Source organism: Plectropomus leopardus, chromosome 15 (genome assembly GCF_026936395.1).
Source record: "Plectropomus leopardus strain MGB_pleo_1.0 chromosome 15, ASM2693639v1, whole genome shotgun sequence".
Lineage (NCBI taxonomy): Eukaryota > Metazoa > Chordata > Actinopteri > Perciformes > Serranidae > Plectropomus > Plectropomus leopardus.
Window position 1 is genome coordinate 10,674,332 of NC_142190.1, and position 19,305 is coordinate 10,693,636.

A 19,305-nucleotide genomic window follows, 5' to 3' on the forward strand; every position below is an offset into this window, starting at 1 on the left:
GATTTTGACCCAAAGGCTGTATTTATTACAGTTTCTGAACCAAACCCAGCCTCAAAAGTCCACATTACTCTACAGTGTACCTGGAGAACAAGCGTAGCAGGACAGGTGGGGAAAAAGCTACACCAAACAGAATTTAAAGTGGTCGACTACCTGTATGCCTGCTGTTGAAAATCCTCGTTTTAAACATTTTCTGTTATTCTTGGAATTAAAAATAAATGTCATGCTAACAGGTGCCAGGCTTTAAATAATTTAAGAGCTTCGGAGGTATTCTTAGTCCGAAGTCGCCAATAGATCTTTCACACAGAGGTGAGGCTTTACCACAAAGACACGCCGCTAATGAAACAATATGGAGTTTCAATTACTAAAACAGCAAGAAAAAATAAAAACGAATGAAGTTCATGACATGAAATAACTATGCACCTGTGTGTCTATCTACCTAAATTATAAAAAAGCACTGACAGTTATATTTTTTATTAATCAGTGAGAAAACTAGCAAACATAATCTTAATTGTCCAAAGGAATGCAATAGAAAACTGTTAATATTATCCTAACCCAAAATATATTACACATTTCACTGTTGGTAATATACCATATAACCATTTTTCTTGGATGCTCAAATAAATTTACGCACAAAGCATGTGTTGTGAGTAGCTTTCAGAGGGATTAATCACTGCCAAGGCATCCTGATGACCTCATGTTTTAGATACACGTCCCTGGTTTAATCCTTCTTTAAATAAATGTACATATTCATAATGGAGTGCGTGGTTTTTTTAGATGCAGTAATTGGATTTATTAAATCAAGATATTTGTTCGACTTCACACGTGAAAACATTGTGGGTTGCATACAGAAAAAAGCTACAGTAAAAACTACTTCAGGATTAGATGGTAAAAGAAACACGTTTTACTGCTTTCATTTTCTGCATTTCTTCTCTGCCTCCTTACTGTTCAAAGCGGTATTGACTTTTTTCTGTGAGGACTGTTTGCATCCTTTAATGTTATCAGAACATCACAAAGTCACTTTAAATGGCAAGGTCCAAAGACTGGCCTTTAAATAACAGATAAGGTTCACTCACATTATTATTAACAAGTAATATGTACGTTTGAAATAAAAATTGAATGCAAAAAAAAAAAAATCAGTCAAGAGTCCTATTCATAAGGCCAGTGACTAAATAAATTTGTCAAACTGATTAAGCATGCGCTCATTGTTTTTTGCCACTTGTTGGCAGTACAAAAAGCTACAAACTCAACCCTTATCCTTTATTACCATGTGCAGTTTTTATGGCTAACTGGCTGGTAACATCAGAATTTATTTAGAGTCATGGTTCTTGATACCTGACAAATATTCATCAGTAGCTTTTTACTAAAGCTGAGTAGAATAAAATAAAACCACAGACTTAGGAGACCATAAAACTAGATGTAAAATGAGATGCCTCAGACAGATTACAGCTGCATTTGTAGCTGATGTTGCATTACTGTCACCCTGTAGACTTAAAACTAGTTATGGTCGACTTAGACTATTTACATGCCAGTTTACAGTAAGTCATTACATTGACTAAATAACACACTATCTGTAAATTTGATGTTGTGTTTTATAGCTGGTCCGCACATTTCTACATGCTGTGTTTAAAGATACATAACTAAATAAAAAAACAAAGGATTGTATGTCACATAGCAACAATTCTTTTCGTCTGAAATCTTTTCCCAAACCCAGCAACTTTTATGTGTATCAGTAGAAAATTCAGCAAATTTTATACACATTATATAAAAATTGTAGTTATTGTATTTTTTTCAGTTTTTCTGGCTGTGACTTTCTCCAACATCTCACAACAAATCAACAAAAAAAGGCACATTCCCCAAAGAAATTATGAGGAAAATTAGTTTAAAAAAATGTTCACGAGGTTCATTGCAGTCTGTCTTCATGACAGCAGGCAAAAGGCATGTTGTTGTTATGAGAAACAACACTTACCTCTCAAGTACCAAAATTTGGTACACTGTCATCTGGTTTTTTCCAGTACAAAAAAAGACAAACATCTGACTTCCATCATGAGTTGCAGTCACACCGCCTGTGATGCTCAGGGGGTCTCCTCCCTCTTCCACACTATCACCATGTTCTTATCACTAAGAGCCACCAGAAACTGGAGCTCAGGGTCCATTGCTACGCTGTTGATGGAGGGGCCCTCTACCTGGCCGAGGCCCTTCCTCACCGGAGTCGGCCACTCCAACACCTGCCAAAGCAAAAGGCAACGTTAGCTGTTCATATGAGGACTTTTATGGGATGGCTTTCCATCTAAATGTTGATCTTTGCTCAGTATGATGTGGTGCAAATGGCAAGAATAACATGGTGACAAAATAATGAAATGTTACATGTGGAAAATGTTTCAAATTTAAAAAAAGAAAAACTTACCAAGGCTCTTTCAGCATCATTTGTATGGCAGTGCTAAATAGCCTTTTTTAAAAATTACATTCGAAGTTTCTATCGAGGTTTTTAAATGAAGCTTTGAATGTCTGTCGTCTTATTTTATGATGTCATCACTCTAAAAACAACCAAAAAATCCACAAACAAAATACCCAATTTTACCAAAATGATTTATCGGATAAGATTAGCCAGGCTTTTTACTAAACCAACTTTCTTAAATGAATGTCATTTATAGTTTTGTTAGATTGCTGCTGGACTGCTTTGTTAATACAGGTACATGCTAAAACTGAAACAGATGTTTACGATGGAGTGCGTGGATAGTAATTTTACTGTTGACCATTGTTTTCTCCTCTAAATAACCTGGGGGGTTTGTTTACAACCAGTGCGATTGTCTAACTGCTTGTGTTTTTCCCCGCCTCACTATTTTTTTAGTTATGTCATCATGTTCCCAGATCTCATTAATGAACTCAGAGAGGGTAATGTCATGTAAGTGTTCACAGGACATTTAGGGGAGATGGATACCTCAGTGGGCAGGATGGGTTTCCCAGTTTGGAGACTGTTTTTCTGCAGGTTGTTGACGTGGTATGTCCATATCCTGCCTTTATCATCACCACACACTATATAAGCTCGACCTAAAGAGAGGGAAATAAACACACACACACAAAAACAAAAACAAAAAAAACACACACAGGCTTTTTTTGTTACTCGTGAATACAGTACACAAAACTTTAAAAAAAAAAAAAAAAATGCAGCTCAGGGTTAAGCGGTGTCCCTCTGCTGACATTTTAAGGCAGTGTTCCTTTACCGGGTGCTCATAATGTGTGTTTGTGTGTCAGATGTCACCTCTTTATCTGGGCCATAACTCAAACAAGAAAAGAGATGATATAAACATTCCTACTTCTTTGCAAAAAAAACTTTTTTGTACACACTTTTTCAGCCAATTTATGCCCCGTTTACACACTCCATTCAAATGGATTAATTTCCCCATAAACTAAGACGTCTTTGTCACCATGAGGCTGAAGAAACGCTGTTAAATAACCTTTAACCATAAAGGTAAACCTATTTTGTCATTTGCTACAGTTGAAACCAACTGCAAATTCACCCTTTCCCAAAATACGATCAACTGCATTAAAATATCTAACAATAAGAAGTGCATGTAATCTAGTCTGATGTGCACAATGACATGTGACTTATGGCTCCCCATTTTTGCAAATGAGATAAACCTTTAAAACTCTGCAAGATCTGCTTGACAGAATGTAAGGTTTTATGTTCTTACTCAACATGTTCATGTTTCATTAGTGCCATATGTCTGATTTAATTGTGTTTTAATGCTGACTTCAACCAATCAAAATTTATTTAAAGAGCACCTTTCAAACAAATCAAATGCAATTAAAAGTGTTTTACATCAAAAATGGATCTTATCTAAGTATAAACCATAAAATTTGGATAGAAGGATACTGCAAAAAGCCAGACTAAAAATTATTATGTCTAAAAGTATCAATATTTTCAGTTCCTCTCAGATTCTCCGGCAGGCTGTCCCAGCGAAAAGTCTGAGGTCTCTGACTTTTTGTCTTAGTGAGCAAAAAGCTTTTTCCTCTAGTTGTTCAACAATTTTCTCTTCTATTCAACTAAATACAGTTATGTTGTTACGCTGTCCTTTGCTTTTGTGCCACAGTTAAAAAAAAGGCACTCTGATTTCATGATTTCATGTACACAATTTTCATATATTCTCAGGTTTGATGCAGGATTATCTGGACATTAAAACAAACGCAGCTTTGCTGATCAGATGAGGTGAACTCACCAGGGCAGGTGTTGAGAGCGAGGTAGGGGATCTCAGTGTTAGCCCACTGCAGCTCAGCCAGAACCACGGCACACACTGTCCTGTCCTTCTTGTCAGGCCGCTGAGCCTTGGTCCTGCTCCAGCTCCACAGGTAAATGGAACCATGCATGTAGTTCTTGGAGGCTGGAGGAACATTATGACCCATCATTTCAAAAGGAGAGAAAGGAAAACAGAAAATTAGAGACATGCATAGAAAGAAGGGTAAGCTGGGGGCGAGGTTTTTGCCAGTTTGACACTGAAACAAGGAAAAAACATCGAGTAAAACAGCCCATAAACAGTTTTATAGCAGGTTTATAGTTACAAAATACATGGTTAGACACACTATTATACATATATTAACATGTGGTCCAGCCCCGTCTAGACAGAAAAAAACTGAACTGTAGCACTATCAAGTGGTCGACTAAAGTAATACTTAGAGAGGATATTTGTTTACTGAAGACATTATTGATCAATTTCCATATTTACTGTTCGATACATAAAACACAATGTAAGGCTCATTTATGTGCTGAGCTTCACACACTAACCACTAAATAGTCTTCTCATATCTGCCTCTGACTTAATTGTTGGCTTTAAAATCCTAATTATATCAGTGTGACCAGATGTTACTAACCGAGAGGGCATACTTTTATAAACAATTGTAAATAAGACTACAGTGGTACCGTGGTATACTGTAATAGTTACTCACCCACTACGTCATCCGTAAGAAAACTCAGGCCATCGATGGTGTGGTAGTCATGGTCTTTATCTTCCTTCTTATATATGGGGAAAGTTATCTCCATCTCCTCAGACCTACTGAGAGGAACAACACTAAATAAGACCGGCATGCAAAATTGCTGTCATGTTTAGGTAACTACATGCATGTCTGAGGGGGAGTCTCTATGGGATATACCTAAACAAAGCTTCTGAAAAAGGTCAGAATGAGCCAAAACTTCTCAAAACACAAACACATGTGCACACTCTGTGGATGCCTTTACCTCTTTGTGTTGTTGCTGACACCAAGTTGTGTGTTGTAGCAGTGCAGGCCGTCCTCACAGGCAGTCAGCAGGTGTGTGCTGGGGGAAGTGGGTGGGAGGCAGATGTGCAGCGGGGTGGCGCTGATCTCCAACACCAGCAGCTGACTGGAGCAACAAACATGGCAGAAATATTCTCAAAATCACAGCCTGAACCTCCACACTACCCTGCTGGACCCATTACAAATGTACACATGAGGTTTGTTCAAAGAATTTACACACAAAATTTGACATTTTTTTGTCAAAAGTGTGTGCATACAAAGAAAGGAATCTCCATAAGACATGTGCAAACTGCACATCATGGCAAGTGTCATGGATTCTTCCTTATATCACAGCTTAAGAGTTTAAAAAGCATTTTACTTCAAATGGAAAATACAATATTTTTCTATTTGCACTTTGTCAGTGAAAAAAGGGGATCTAATTATATAAGTTTAAAAGAAAGTGTCCTTCACATCTGTTAAAAAATATTATTCTGGTTTAGAAATGTTTTTTTTAAGACAGATTTGTAGTTCAATATAAAAGTGAAGCAGGCAGAAATACTCACACAACTTTGTAGTTGTAGTGGCTGTCCACTCCGCCGATGTCCCACATCACTATCTTATTGTCATATGATCCCGCTGCAAGAGAAAAAGTAAACTGGTGAGACCACACACTGAGGTGAATGAGATAAAAAAATAAAATAAAAAGTTAGTATCAGTAAGATCATGGAAATATGTTTTTGGGAGATTAAATTGAGTGCCAGTGAAGCTGCATCCAAAAACACACCCTCAAAAACATTACTGCACAGGTGTATCTAAAATCTTCAGCTGGTAAGGACACAGTTACCACACAACAGTGTTAGCCCAAGTAATACAAGAGGGAAAACGAAAATTAAATAGTGTGTCATAAGTAACGGGTGTTCACCTCTGCTTCTATCTATGAAATATGGATGTTTTTTGCTGATCGTTTCTCTACAAATAAATGAAAGCTCAGCAGGGGCTTGTTAAAACTTGCCTGATTGACTAATCCAGTTTTTTTCACTGTTGGATTTCTTTGTAACAATGTTGCTGTGTTTTCAGTTCTTACGAACTAACTTGCTTGAGTGCAAAGGAATTAGCAATAACAGAAATGATGGCCGATACAAAAGAAAAGAAAAAAGACTCAAGGGCTTGTGTTTTTTGTAGATGACTCACATCAGGGAGGGCCTCATTTTAATGTTGACTGATAATGTTGGATGAAAACACATTTGGTGCTTTTTTATTGAAATAACGATATTGCTGGGAAAAACATGGCTGAAGAGATGATTAAGCTGAATTATTTTCTCATCTGTCAGATGCTGGACCTCTGAAACATGTTACTGTCGAGCAAACAGACCTCATTCAGTTAGTCCTTTATGTACAGTAGTGACCATGACTCACTGAAGAGGAAGTTTCCCTGGTGGTGGTTGAAGCGCAGGACAGACAGCGCCTTACGACTGGCTCTGAACTCCCCGTAGGCCACATTGTTTCTAGGGTGGATCAGTTTGACCAGTCCTCTTTTTCCTCCGGCGGCCAGAATGCTGCAGTGTTGAGCCGAGGCCCCGCCTCCCCTGGACATCAAGACTGTGGACCAAGCCAGCGAGAAGAACTCCTATTGGGAGGAATAATGGATACAAACAACATCCGACAAACACATCAAGCTTATATCATGAACTGAGTACTCGGTTTTATCCATATATAATTAGCATTCCCACAACAGTGAGTCACCTTGGGTCCATAGTTTAATCACGTTAAATCAATAATGACAGTTGCAATATGAAATCTTAAGTCTATATGAGAAGTGTGCAAGTGTTAGAGATGTAAATTTCTTGACAAAAAGATGTATCAATTCTCTGGGCAACGATAGGATATTTATGTTTACATCACAAACTCTGCCACGATACAATGACAGTTTTATTCAACGCAGGGGCCTGCAAACAATATGAGAAGATATCAGTCAAATTTCTCTTTTTTTCTTTGCTTGTTACAATTACCTGCCTGACACTCAGCTACTAGCACTGCTTGAATGTTTAGGAAGGAGGTGAGCTTCGATGGAAATGGTGATACAGACATGCCATGGTAAATTTCAAAATAAAGGCGTATCTTAAAGATGACAATATGTATCAATGTTTTCACTCTGCATCAGTATTATTGTAATCACTGTGTTGTTACATCGATCCAGATCAATGTGCCATTAGCCAACATCTGCAAAATTCTGCTGATGAAAGCTTTTTTTTACAATTCTTCCTTTTTGGGTGAATATAAGCTTTTCTCTTATGACACAACTCAGAGGGAAAAGGGTAAAAAAAAACAGTTAAAACAAATTTATTGTGATTTAGGTTTATGCTGAAGTCTACCACATAGGACAATGTTATTAGAGAATAAATGGAGCAAACCTCGCCAGGAACTTTGTATTTCTTCATCACCATCCCAGTTTCACAGTCAATCACACAGAGAGAGTCTCCACCACAGGTAGCAACCAAACGGCTTCCTCCACTAGTGCCTGTTAATTCAGGAAAACAGAGTTCATTTCTACTTTTTAATGAACATAGTTGTTTTTTTAAAAGCTACTAGCTACACATTTAAAGCCTTTTTTGGTCACTTAAGCTTTGTTTAAAATGCCTTGCGGATGCCCTCGGTACCTGTAGAATCAGGCAGTGGCTGGAAAGCACAAGCCCACAGCTGAGTGGAGAAGTCCTCCGAGCTGTCCTGTTTGCTGTGGCACTGGAGGACGTGGAGAGGCTTCAGACTCACTGGCTGCTGGAGGAAGCAAACGTGAGCAAAGAGGATGATGGAGAGGAAGAGATATCAGAGTGGAAGGAAAGAAGGGACTTTAATGACATGATATTCTGACAATACCAAAAACTGTGCATTCAATATTGTAATGGCCGTGTTTTTATTACCTGTGTCTTGCTGCAGCTCTTTGTTGTGAAAAGCTTGTCAGTGTCTCTCTGCAGCTCTGCTTTGTTCTTCTGTTTTACCTGCGCTCCAGCATCATCTTTAGTTTGTTGCACTTTAGACCCTTTCTTGGGCGTCTCTGTACTTGTCTGTCGTCTGGTGGGAGTGGAGGGAGGCTGGCTTTTCTTTCGGGGGCTCATCCTGATGGTGTTATTCTCGGTTAGCGCTTGAAGATTGCGGCCGGATTTGCGAGGACTTTCTGCAGCTGGGGAGGCTGGGAGATCTGAGCGCAGTTTCTTACGAGGTGTCAGCCTTATGCTGGTGTCCATCACTGATTCAGTTTGTTTCCTCTTGCAGGGCATTGAGACCTCCTGCAAAAAGCAAACACGTGAGCCCTAAACTAAGTTCAACTTCAGCATATAATCATTTACACAGCATCTCCCAACACTACAATATCTTACACAGTTCTCTTTAGTGTCAGTAGGCTCCTTGATCTCCGGCTCTTCCTTTGGATTAATCAGAGAGCTCAGATACTCCTTAGCAATAATCTCCACCTAAGTACCAAAGAACACAAAGAAAGAGTTACTTAAATTGGCAGAAGTCAAAATACAAATGTCTCTAATGTCTGGCACTGGGTTGCACGTGCTATGCTAAGTTCAAATGTAGCCTGGTACAAACAATAAATAATTTGTAAAGTAGGTCAGTGCTGTTTACACACTTCTTACATTTTAAGGGTTGCACCAGCTGAAACAGTTCCAACGCAGGCATAAGTTACAAGCTGAATCTTCAACCTAGCACTAGCACAAACACAGTAAAGTCATCTGTAAAGTAGCGACTGTCATGGTGCATTATTTTGAGAGATGGAGGATTGGTGAATTATATCGCCTGTTTTGTGTCTGAAATGCGTTCTCCATGATAGATAATATCCACAAGTGATGCTGGGACTCAAATACTCAAAATAAAAATGCAAAAAATTGAATGGGGTGTCTGAAAACATACAAAATAAAGTTCATATATATATAACATATAATTAAGTGGGCAATTGCAAGTAAATGCCCTCTGTGGCCCAATGGCAAATAAATATAAAGAGTTAGATACATTTCTAATTAACAGCCACTAATTTATAACAGTTTGCCTGAGCAGACTACCATTATGTGGTTGTTATAACGTATTTCATCTGCCCAACTATAGGGTACGATTATATTACACTACATCGTTGTTATTCTGCACTCGCTGTAGGTTAAAGCTGTATTGCCTAATCATAATGCTTTGTCCTAGATAACATACCTTTTTGTTGTACAGTGATTTACAGAATAGTGCTTTTCTCTGACTGGCCACAAAAAGTAAAGATGTCTTTTTCTGCAACAGTGTCAGTGTGGACTTTGCGCCACAGTAGCTAAGATGATATATCTGTGTAGCAACCAAACATCGCCCCAGCCTCAAAATCAAACTAACTAGCTTCAACTTATTGCTTCGTGTGGATTTTTCACCCTAAGCTCATGTGTAGCTGGTGCAACAGCCTGCTGAAATTACCTTCCATTTGGTGAAGTCGCTGACTGAACTGGGTCCAAATTTAACCTGCTGACGGGCAGTGTTGACAAAACGTTCCTCCAAATCGGACATTTTCTCCGCTGTGATGGGATCCGGGAGAGAGAAGTTCTTCTCCCAAAGCGCAATTACCTAAAATAACAGACAGTTTGTACACTGACAACAGCAACAGCTTATGCAATAAAATGGTGCTGCACTTGCATGTTTGAGTGTAACATCCTTCCAACAGTGAAACAACAGCCTTAATATCATAAAATATGACAAAATAAGCCATCTGTTTCATACCCTGGTCCTCAGGTTCTCAGTGTAGACAAAGCGCAAGTGGTTGGCAGAAGTGCTGATATCTTTACCGTTGTAGATCCTCAGTTTGGGTAACAACGCCATCAGCTTGTGATTATCATTCACCTGAGGAAGAAAAGCAACGTTAACAATCAAATTCAAGACCTGCCGAGGTGGCTTTCATTATGAAATGACTCAAATGATCTCTTGTGAATATTGTATAAAATAAAAATCTGTTTTATGGAAGCGCAATACTACATTGCTGGAGTAAGGTTTTTTTTAAAAAACTGCCTAAATAAAGCTGCTTTTAAAGAAACCTACATCTTTTTTGCATGGATTTGACAATTTGTTACAAAGGATTTATGCTTCCAAGTATAGTTAACAGATTCCAAAGCAAAGTAGCCAAAAGCAGTAATGTAAGGTAGAAATGCTATCCACATATCCATTATCTGTACCCATTTCTCCTGTGCAGTGAAGCCTATCCCTGTTCACATTAGCATAAGGTGGGAAACACACTCAACAGTCTATCAGAGACCATCAGTCACACTCAAATTCACATCTATAGGCAATTTAGAGTTGCCCTGTTATTACCAGAGTGAAATGCAAATTAGTCTGGAAGCTCTCTGTTTATTTTAGGTTTCCAGGGGGGCGTTATCAGTGGGTTACACATATATGCGACATAATGTAGATGGCCAATCACAGCACACAGTCTGCATGACTTCTAATCGGGGGAGGATCCCAAAACAGTCACAGCGAGAATACACAAACTACAGAAATTCAACGCAGAAACTTCTGGCTGTGAGACAACATTGCAAACCACTGACCCACTGTGTCTTCAACAAGCATATACAAAGCCATTAGCCATGTCCTTACAGTGATATAAAGGTTGTCCTCCATCTTGAGTTCTTCCAGACCGCTTAGAGACTCCAGAGTGGTCACATCCTCCATCTGGTTGTCGCTGAGATCCAGGCAGCGAAGTGCAGGCAGCTCCAGATCCTTGGGCATCTCCTGCAGTCTGTTCCCAGACAGATCCCATCGCTCCAGGGACTGGAGACGGGACAGCAGCTTGACTGGTAAATCCTGATGCTTCAATCCCAGCTTAGATAGACTGAATAGAAAAGAATTTTCGAGTCAGTGTTTCCACAAAGCAGGCTATCGAACAAACTGTGCAGTCATTAAATAAGATCTGCAACAACTCCTCACTGTTCACACTGGAGCTCTGCTACCACATATGCAAACAAAAACATACAAAAAATGTGTTTTACTTCCACCTTTTGAATAACTCTGTTTCAAACTTCGTCTGATACTGTACTTTTTACATTTATGACAATAAAAGTATACAAACTTATATATTTTTTATGCAACAAAAAAAGACAGCTTACACAAATTTGGATTTTGATTCAAAGCATCAAGAATGGATATAACAATGCTTCAAATATTTATCTCTTTTTTTATTCAACCAGTACACCAGTATTAATCCAGTATATGGGATGGGACTTCTCGGTAGTTAAGACCTCAAAATATAATCAAATTAACTGCCTCTTGCAGCACATAGGTGTCACCAATATACAAATACTCCACAGTACAACTTTAATGCGTTATGGATTTTCACCTACAAAACCAACCGTAATGTAAGGAGAATAAAGCCATGCTTACTTCAGTGTCTTGATTTCCTCCAGTTTGTTGGTTTTTGGAGAGCCTTTCTCCAATAAGAGTTTCTCTGTTATCTTCTCCATTGATTATCTGTACAAAAAAAACACAACTCAAAATAATTAAGATACAGGAAAAACAACTGTCGGGTTCTGAGTATGATTGATTTAATGGTTTCAGTGCCCTCTTCTGCTGAAAAACTCAGGTCTGTTACACTCAAAGGCTGTATATAAAGATGTTTATATACAGCCTGTGGTTACACCTCGGACCACACCCTGTGATCGTTGATGGGTGTGTCCAGGTGCTTTGAATGCACCCATTAGAGCACATCAGGGTACACAGACCACATCCTGAGTTTTCGCATATCAAAACAAGCGAGAGAAGGAGCACAGAGTTTAAAAGGCTTCTCCATGTGGTTGTATTACCAGCGCAAACTTTCCAAACTTACTGAAACTAAAAGAGACCAAGTCTATATATAGGCTATTGAGGTTAAGGCATTCCACTAAAGTTAGTGGCAGCCATGTTTAGAGGAATCTGCGTATTGTTGGTGGCAGTTTGTAGTTTATTGTGACAATGAATATGTTTAAGATCCACCTAATAAAAGATTGTGATTCTATTTATGGGCTTATGATCTACATAATCACAAAATGTAGGTAAAAATCATCATTTCTACAAAAACATCTTCTCATAAACTGAAGACTCACAAACTCTGCCACGCACTTGAGACTCTTTCATATGCAATAAAAACACACACACACACACTCCAGAGACTTTGATGGGCAATAAATACTTAAATATTTATATTTATTAATGTATTTGCACTTTTAAAGTTGTGCTGTTTTTATCCTTTCACTAATGCGTTATTAATTTTAGACAATTGTTATATTTCATTGTATTTTTTTGTTGTTTCTGGTGGTTTTCGACTTTATTGTCTTTTATAGTTGCTTCCTGTGACCTCAGAAGTTAGTTTATGTTTTGCAATGACAATAAATCTCGTTAAAAAAAAAAGCTAAGTACAATCCCTTACCTGGCTGGTTATCACTACACTATGGGAAAAACATTTAAAATTCAGCAACTGTTTAACTTTTCTTCAACTTGACTTCTAATATAAAACTACTTCTTTACGCCTTTTTTAAATATCATATATTGTTTTAAATACATATAATCGATCCTCTGCTTTTTACGTAGTAAACAAAACATACATACATTTTTACCATACTGAGTCTGATTTATGAATGAAATGGTTCATGCTTTATGTGAGTGTTTAGCAAAAAGTGACCACAGAGAGGTCGCCTGAGTTAGCTAAACAACTATCACAAGAGTACGGTTTAGACCCCGAGCAGCACTTGCTCTTCGGTTACGTGCTCTTACCTGTAAAATATATGTTTATAGGTTATACAATGACACGTTTTGAGGAAATTGATAGCATTATTCGACAGAAACAACAAAAGTTGGCTAGCCACGTTGGATTCATCGTCTTTGTATCTCGCTATTAAGTCAACATTGCGTTACAATTAACCACTTTTTACTGCATTTCTCGGTCGTTTTCCTCCGTAGACAGATATAAGGTTAAGTTATTGATTAATAATCGTGGATAAAAGTACTTACCGATAATTTTTTTGCAACTTTAGGGGATTTAACGCCACTCCTGCACAAACCGAGTTCTCCCGGGGAAAATCTACGTACATCCGGTGGGCGTGGCTTACGACAAATAAAGACTTGCTGGGTTTTCATACCCTGAGTTTAACCTGCCAGGCAAAATATTAAACCCACAGCACAATCTCCCAATATCTGCCTCCTGTTGTGATTTTTTATTGATCATGTTTGTATTTAACGGTACATTGTACAGAAAGACATTTCATTTTTTTTTTAAAAAAAAGATCATTTAACATAATATTTGAACGACGGAGGCTTAGATTAGGGTCATGTTAAAGAAAAAAAAGAAGTTAGATTTCGATAATAAAGTCATAATATTAGATAATATATAAAATTTCGAGAATAAAGTCGTGATATCATAAGAAAAAAAGAAGTACATGTATGGGAATAAACTTGTGATATTACGAGAACAAGGTCTTAGTTTTACGAGAAAAAAATTGTCATATTATGAGAATAAACTCATAATATGACGAGAATAAAGTCTTTTTTAATTCTTGTAGCTTTTCTCGTAAAACTACGACTTTATTCTAGTTATATAACGAGTTTATTCTCATAAAATGTATTACATTATTCTCGACATCTCAAAAAAAGTTCCTCAATGTGGCCTTAAAGGCGGTCGTACGTAAAAATTTGTCTTGGTGAATTGAGAATTAGAATAGTTTAAAGTAGAGAATGGGTTAATTAACAAAATAGTCATAATTTGTGTGGTGAATAATGAACCGCGGGTTTCGTTAGGTGGCGGTGTTTATCTACTTTAACCTCCTCCACAGACCAACAGTAGAAGAAGAAGATGCAGGATGATGGCGCCTGACAGCAGCGGCGGTGTAGCTTCGTGCGCTTGTAAAGGTATCAGGCGATGCCTCAGGTGTGAACAAGCGAAAGGAAAAGCACAGCTTGAGGCAAATCAACCACAGGTAAATATAACAACTAAAAACTGCGTGTTACATCGTTTTTATCATAAGTAAACGGATGTAGTTGTTTGCTTGCGCCATCAAAATTAGCTACGGATGCCCTCACAGGACAGTTCTTCCTGTGACAAAAAGTTAAAAAATACTTCGTTACTGTATTTTTTGTCTTTGTTATAGCATAATAACGTAGCTACATACAGCTTTTCTTGTTACAACAAGATACATTGTTATGGCTAATACATTCATTGTTAACATTATGTTTTTGTACACTTTGGTGAAAAGTAGCAAACTACATTTTAAGGTATTTGTACTTTCTTTGAGTTTTTACACTTTATGCTACTTTATAAAACAAGGTTACTCCACTACATTTCAGATAGAGATATTATACTTTTTACTCCACGACACTGATGTCATAACTAGTTACTAACTCAGATAATTCATATAAATTTTAAACCAACTAATAAATATATTATTATTATTATTATTATTATTATTATTATTATTATTATTATTATTATTATTATTATTATATACATATATAATAAATTATAATGTATTATTATACATTACACTACTCAGCAGTGCTTAAAGTTAGCTCCATCTTTACCTCGTGCAACATCAAAGCGATAAACACTTTAATGCATCAGTTGTAAAACAATAGATATCAATATGAAATGCAGTAGTGTAATGTAAAAAAGTAATAATACTTTGCTACATTACTTTTTTTTTTTTGGGACTATGCTTTACATGAATTTTTATATTTCTGTCAACTTTCGCTCCACTCCTCTACATTAGCTAAATAAGAATGCATACTTTTACTCCACTACATGTCCTTTAAGCATTTTGGTTACTTATTATAAAATGAGGAAGGAAGGAGGGGATGGATGGATGACAAAAAGGAAAGGGAAGGAGGGAAAAACTAAACATTGTTTTTTGGAATAAGTTGTAAAAAAAAATAAAATAAAAAAAAGAGAAGAAATAGATTTTCTTTGAGTGTGATAGGCTCCATTTTTAAGGTGATATATGTTACAAGGAAATAAGTTTATGTTTTATGTTTTAGAACTGACACCAGTAACATAAAGTGAAGTTTACTTGGGAATTAAAAAAAAATATTCTTTGGGTCCACAAACTTAGTCTCCCATTCATGTCTATGGAGCAGTTCCAGACTTTATACCCAACATCACAGGTCTGCGACTGACTTCTCTGGTGTCCGGCTTTGACAGAGAGCAGCTCACTTTCACAAATGTTCAAATATTCAGCTTTTCTAGACCACTGAAATAACAGTGTTGTTTGCAATTTAGGTTGTGTTCCCCTTAAAGTAAATACTCTGAGTCCTTCTTCCGCCATTGCACTTATCTCTGCTTGACTGGTCTTGGAATTGAAGTGCATATTTCATATTGTCAAATTGTGCTTCATCAGAAATAACAACATTGCTACGTTGAGAGTAGACCTAACTTTAAAATTACGTTATTTTTGTTCATGAAGGTCGTGCATCATTTCCTCTACGATCCTGAAACGAGGCTTGCTGTTCCCAAAGATGCAGAGGCTGCATCCTTCCCCTTTCCTGGTGTCTTCCTGTGGGAGAACTTCATATCAGAGGAGGAGGAGAAACAGCTGATAAGCACGATGGACCAGGATGTGTGGAATGAGTCCCAGTCTGGTCGAAGGAAACAAGTATATGAAACACACAAACAACATGACCTACATTGTATTTTTTAGGGTCATTCTTCCAATTACAAGACAATAAGGGCCTAAGGACAAAAGTGTCATATTTTGACAATAGCTTGTTTATTGGCCCTAGTGTTATAAACCTGTCGTAATGGCTTTGGGCAATTAAACTTTGTAATACCTGTAGCCTTTTGTTAATTTTAGCACACTGTTAATTTTAAACATATCTTTTTTAAAATTATCATTATCATCTTATACTGTCATCAGGTATCGCATTCTTTTTATTTTTGTTTTATTCTAATTGTCTGACTTTATATACCTCAGCGTGGTCTTTTGGGCACCTTGGTGCCAGCTTTGCCTGTCTGCTTCATTGATGGTTTTCATGTTGTTGGGTTTGCTGTTTGTTTTTCTTGAAATTACTTTTTTTTCAAAAAGCACTTTATAAACTTTATTATCATAATCATTATTATTATTATATGGTTTTGCACCCATCCAACTCACTGCCCACCAATTGGGTGCAATACAAATTTAATTCCAGTGTAACTTTTGATAAGCAAGAACATCTGCACTCCTTCATAATTTACCTACTCTAATCTCTAAACCAAATAGACCCACAAAGGAGCTGTTGTCCAGCATGAGCCATGGTCAACCTTCGCTTCATTTAATTGGCTATCAAAATAAACACCAAACCTTTTACTCCCCAAACTAAAATTTAAACTCTAGCACAGGGTTCATTAACTGGATTTGTGCCATTTTTTTTTCAAAGCAGACAAAGTGAACCACTGCATGCAGTGTTTCTGCAAATTAGCCTGTAAATAAACTAATCAAGACTCGCATATTAGAGGTGGTTAAATTATCTTTTATAAAATTAATTCCATCTGAATTTTTTGGGGGTGTCAATATAGGAAGAAAAAAACTACTAGATATCCTAGACACTATAGGGCATTTTTTCTCCTCATTTATTCTGAATTCATTAATATTCTGCAGATTATGGCAGGCCGGATGTGGCCTGTAGGCCACCAGTTGCCAATCGCTGATTGGACAACCGCATCTGTGATATCACTAACAGGATGGGTTGTTGATTCAGTGATACTGCCTGCACACATATTCTATCAGATAAGACAATGACTTCGAAGAAACCAAAATGTAACCTGTCATATTTTGTTTCTTTAGTGGAAGTAAAGCAATCTGCATTGTGAATTCCCCATTGTTATTGCTATTACAATATTCTGATCAAATAAACAAAAGTCTTTTCTAATGTTGTTGCAGGACTTTGGCCCAAAAGTTAACTTCAAGAAAAGGAAAGTACGTGTCGGTGGCTTCAATGGACTGCCGGCTTTGAGTCAAAAACTAGTGCTCCGAATGCAGCAAGAGCCAAGTCTAGCGGGCTTTCAACCGGTGGAGCAGTGCAATCTGGATTACCATCCTCAGCGAGGCTCCGCCATCGACCCACACCTAGACGACTCGTGGCTGTGGGGGGAACGCCTGGTCACCATCAACATGTTGTCAAACACTACACTCACAATGTCCCTCGAGCGGGGTCTGCCGGAGTTGGGATTAGCAGAGGAAGTCCAAGTAGCTGTGCGTCTTCCTCGCAGATCTTTAGTGGTGCTATTCGGAGATGCGCGGCACAGGTGGAAACATGCCATTCACAGACACGATGTCCAGGAGCGCAGAGTTTGCAGCACCTACAGAGAGCTGTCTGCAGAGTTCCTACCTGCAGGGCAGCAGGCAGAGCTGGGAGCTCAACTTTTAAGCATTTCTTTGAGCTTTAAAGGGACTCCAATATAGGATCATCTGATGATGCAGAGGAAGGCTGTGCTATCAGAGGAGGTCCAGACTTTTTGGGTGACTTGATAAATTAAATTCAGACATAAATTTCTATCAAATAGAACTATATAAATGTTGTTAGCTCATGTATTTTTGTTCAGAGCTTCAGACCTACTTTCCTTCATACATGCAGTTATTTATACCACTCAGAGAAAAAGAAAATATTCTGCACTACTGATTTCATAAAATATACTACCAGAATTAACTGATTAAAAGTCTTGTCAACCAATCAAAAATGCATGAAAATGGAATTAAAGCAAAACTTTGTTCCACAAAATTATCTTCAACAATCCTGTGTAACAATTGTCCTTGAGTGTCTTATCTGGTTTGATTTAATTGTTAATGGTTAAAGTCTTTAAAACTTTTTGCAGAATTCAGTCTTTACATCTCTGTCTTTTAATAAAAAATGTAATTTCCACACACTTTTTTTTAATATTATTATTATTATTTTTTATAAAGAATGTGTACTTACGTTTCCTGCAGTTGTGACTGGAACTGAGGGGTCACAGATTTCATCCCAGCGTGTCCATGCATGGCCGTGCCTTCAGTGGTGATGTGAGGATGTGGCCACACAGGAGCCCTGCTGGCTCCAGCTCATCTGAGCTGCTGCAGTACAGAGAAGCATCATAAAGATTATAAAGAAGTGAAAGATTAGCCCCACTTTTAACAGTTGTTAAGTTAGAGTGGTGCTAACATTAATTTGTCAGTAATTATAATTCAGTAATACTAAAAAATTGAGAATGGCTGACTGTGGCTCCTCTCAAACACCCACCGATGATGTGACTGGTCAAATCACAAAAACTAGTCCTGATAGCCTATATAATACTCTGAATGGTCCATTATACATAGTAAGTAATTTTACTTATGCAGGACTTTAACTTGTAACAAAGTATTTATGTACAGTTTTAGGCCTATTGTTGCTAATCTGAATACTTTTTTGACCACAATTCACACTGATATAAGATTTCTCTTACATTGGAATATTTTGACATTGCACTATTGCAACATTTAATTTAATAAAATATCTGAATACTTCTTCCATTACTGCACAGACCCATCTGAGACTTGTTGCATTTCCTTTAGTATATTTTGATGCTAATATTTTTGTGCTTTAACTTAAGATTTTGAATGCAGGACTTTTACCTGTAACAAAGTTACATTTGTATATATGTATTTGTACATTACATTTGTATACTTTTACAGGCCTATTGTTACTGATCTGAATACGTCTTCCAATACTATTTACATTAATGCAGGACCTTTTCTTGTAATAAAGCATTTATATACCGTTATAGGCCTATTGCTACTGATATGAATACTTCTACCAATATCTACATTAATGCAGGACTTTTACTTGTAATAAGGTATTTATATATCATTACAGGCTTATTGCTGCAGATATGAATACTTCTACCAATATCTACATTAATGCAGGACTTTTACTTGTACTAAGGTATTTATATACCGTTACAGGCCTATTGCTACAGATATGAATACTTCTACCAATATCTACATTAATGCAGGACTTTTACTTGTAATAAGGTATTTATATATCATTACAGGCTCATTGCTGCAGATATGAATACTTCTACCAATATCTATATTA

General features: G+C 37.3%; 2 protein-coding genes across 5 annotated transcripts; one reads left to right on the forward strand and one right to left on the reverse strand.

Annotated features, from left to right (window-relative positions):
* Positions 1–455: 455 nt before the first annotated feature.
* Positions 456–13,319, reverse strand: lrwd1 (leucine-rich repeats and WD repeat domain containing 1). 4 transcript variants are annotated; one of them, XM_088088825.1, is made up of 16 exons: positions 13,246–13,319; positions 11,644–11,730; positions 10,861–11,095; positions 9,994–10,113; positions 9,694–9,840; positions 8,622–8,714; positions 8,166–8,531; positions 7,905–8,019; positions 7,659–7,765; positions 6,664–6,874; positions 5,811–5,883; positions 5,231–5,374; positions 4,942–5,045; positions 4,218–4,379; positions 2,939–3,048; positions 456–2,225 (listed from the first exon to the last, which is right to left on the reverse strand). In XM_088088825.1, exons 2-16 carry the CDS (start codon positions 11,721–11,723, stop codon positions 2,073–2,075), a joined length of 2,220 nt encoding a protein of 739 aa, XP_087944951.1. In that variant the 5' UTR covers positions 11,724–11,730; positions 13,246–13,319; the 3' UTR covers positions 456–2,072. The 4 variants fall into 4 exon arrangements, with proteins under 4 accessions (XP_087944951.1, XP_087944950.1, XP_042355464.1 ...); XM_088088824.1 differs by having other exon boundaries at positions 4,942–5,048; XM_042499530.2 differs by having other exon boundaries at positions 7,905–8,022.
* A 730-nt stretch (positions 13,320–14,049) lies between these two features.
* Positions 14,050–18,748, forward strand: alkbh4 (alkB homolog 4, lysine demethylase). Its single transcript, XM_042498687.2, has 3 exons — positions 14,050–14,207; positions 15,687–15,875; positions 17,139–18,748. Exons 1-3 carry the CDS (start codon positions 14,091–14,093, stop codon positions 17,658–17,660), a joined length of 828 nt encoding a protein of 275 aa, XP_042354621.2. The 5' UTR covers positions 14,050–14,090; the 3' UTR covers positions 17,661–18,748.
* The last annotated feature ends 557 nt before the right edge of the window (positions 18,749–19,305 follow it).

Bases quoted from the DNA above. Each gene is read 5' to 3' on its own strand.
- lrwd1 (XM_042499528.2), bottom strand. From the start codon at position 11,723: ATGGAGAAGATAACAGAGAAACTCTTATTGGAGAAAGGCTCTCCAAAA. The intron at 7,766-7,904 runs GTACCGAGGGCA...CTGAATTAACAG, and splicing joins GCCACTGCCTGATTCTACAG to GCACTAGTGGAGGAAGCCGT. The intron at 3,049-4,217 runs GTGAGTTCACCT...CCCTCTCTTTAG, and splicing joins CGCTCTCAACACCTGCCCTG to GTCGAGCTTATATAGTGTGT.
- alkbh4 (XM_042498687.2), top strand. From the start codon at position 14,091: ATGATGGCGCCTGACAGCAGCGGCGGTGTAGCTTCGTGCGCTTGTAAA. The intron at 14,208-15,686 runs GTAAATATAACA...TTGTTCATGAAG, and splicing joins TTGAGGCAAATCAACCACAG to GTCGTGCATCATTTCCTCTA. The intron at 15,876-17,138 runs GTATATGAAACA...ATGTTGTTGCAG, and splicing joins AGTCTGGTCGAAGGAAACAA to GACTTTGGCCCAAAAGTTAA.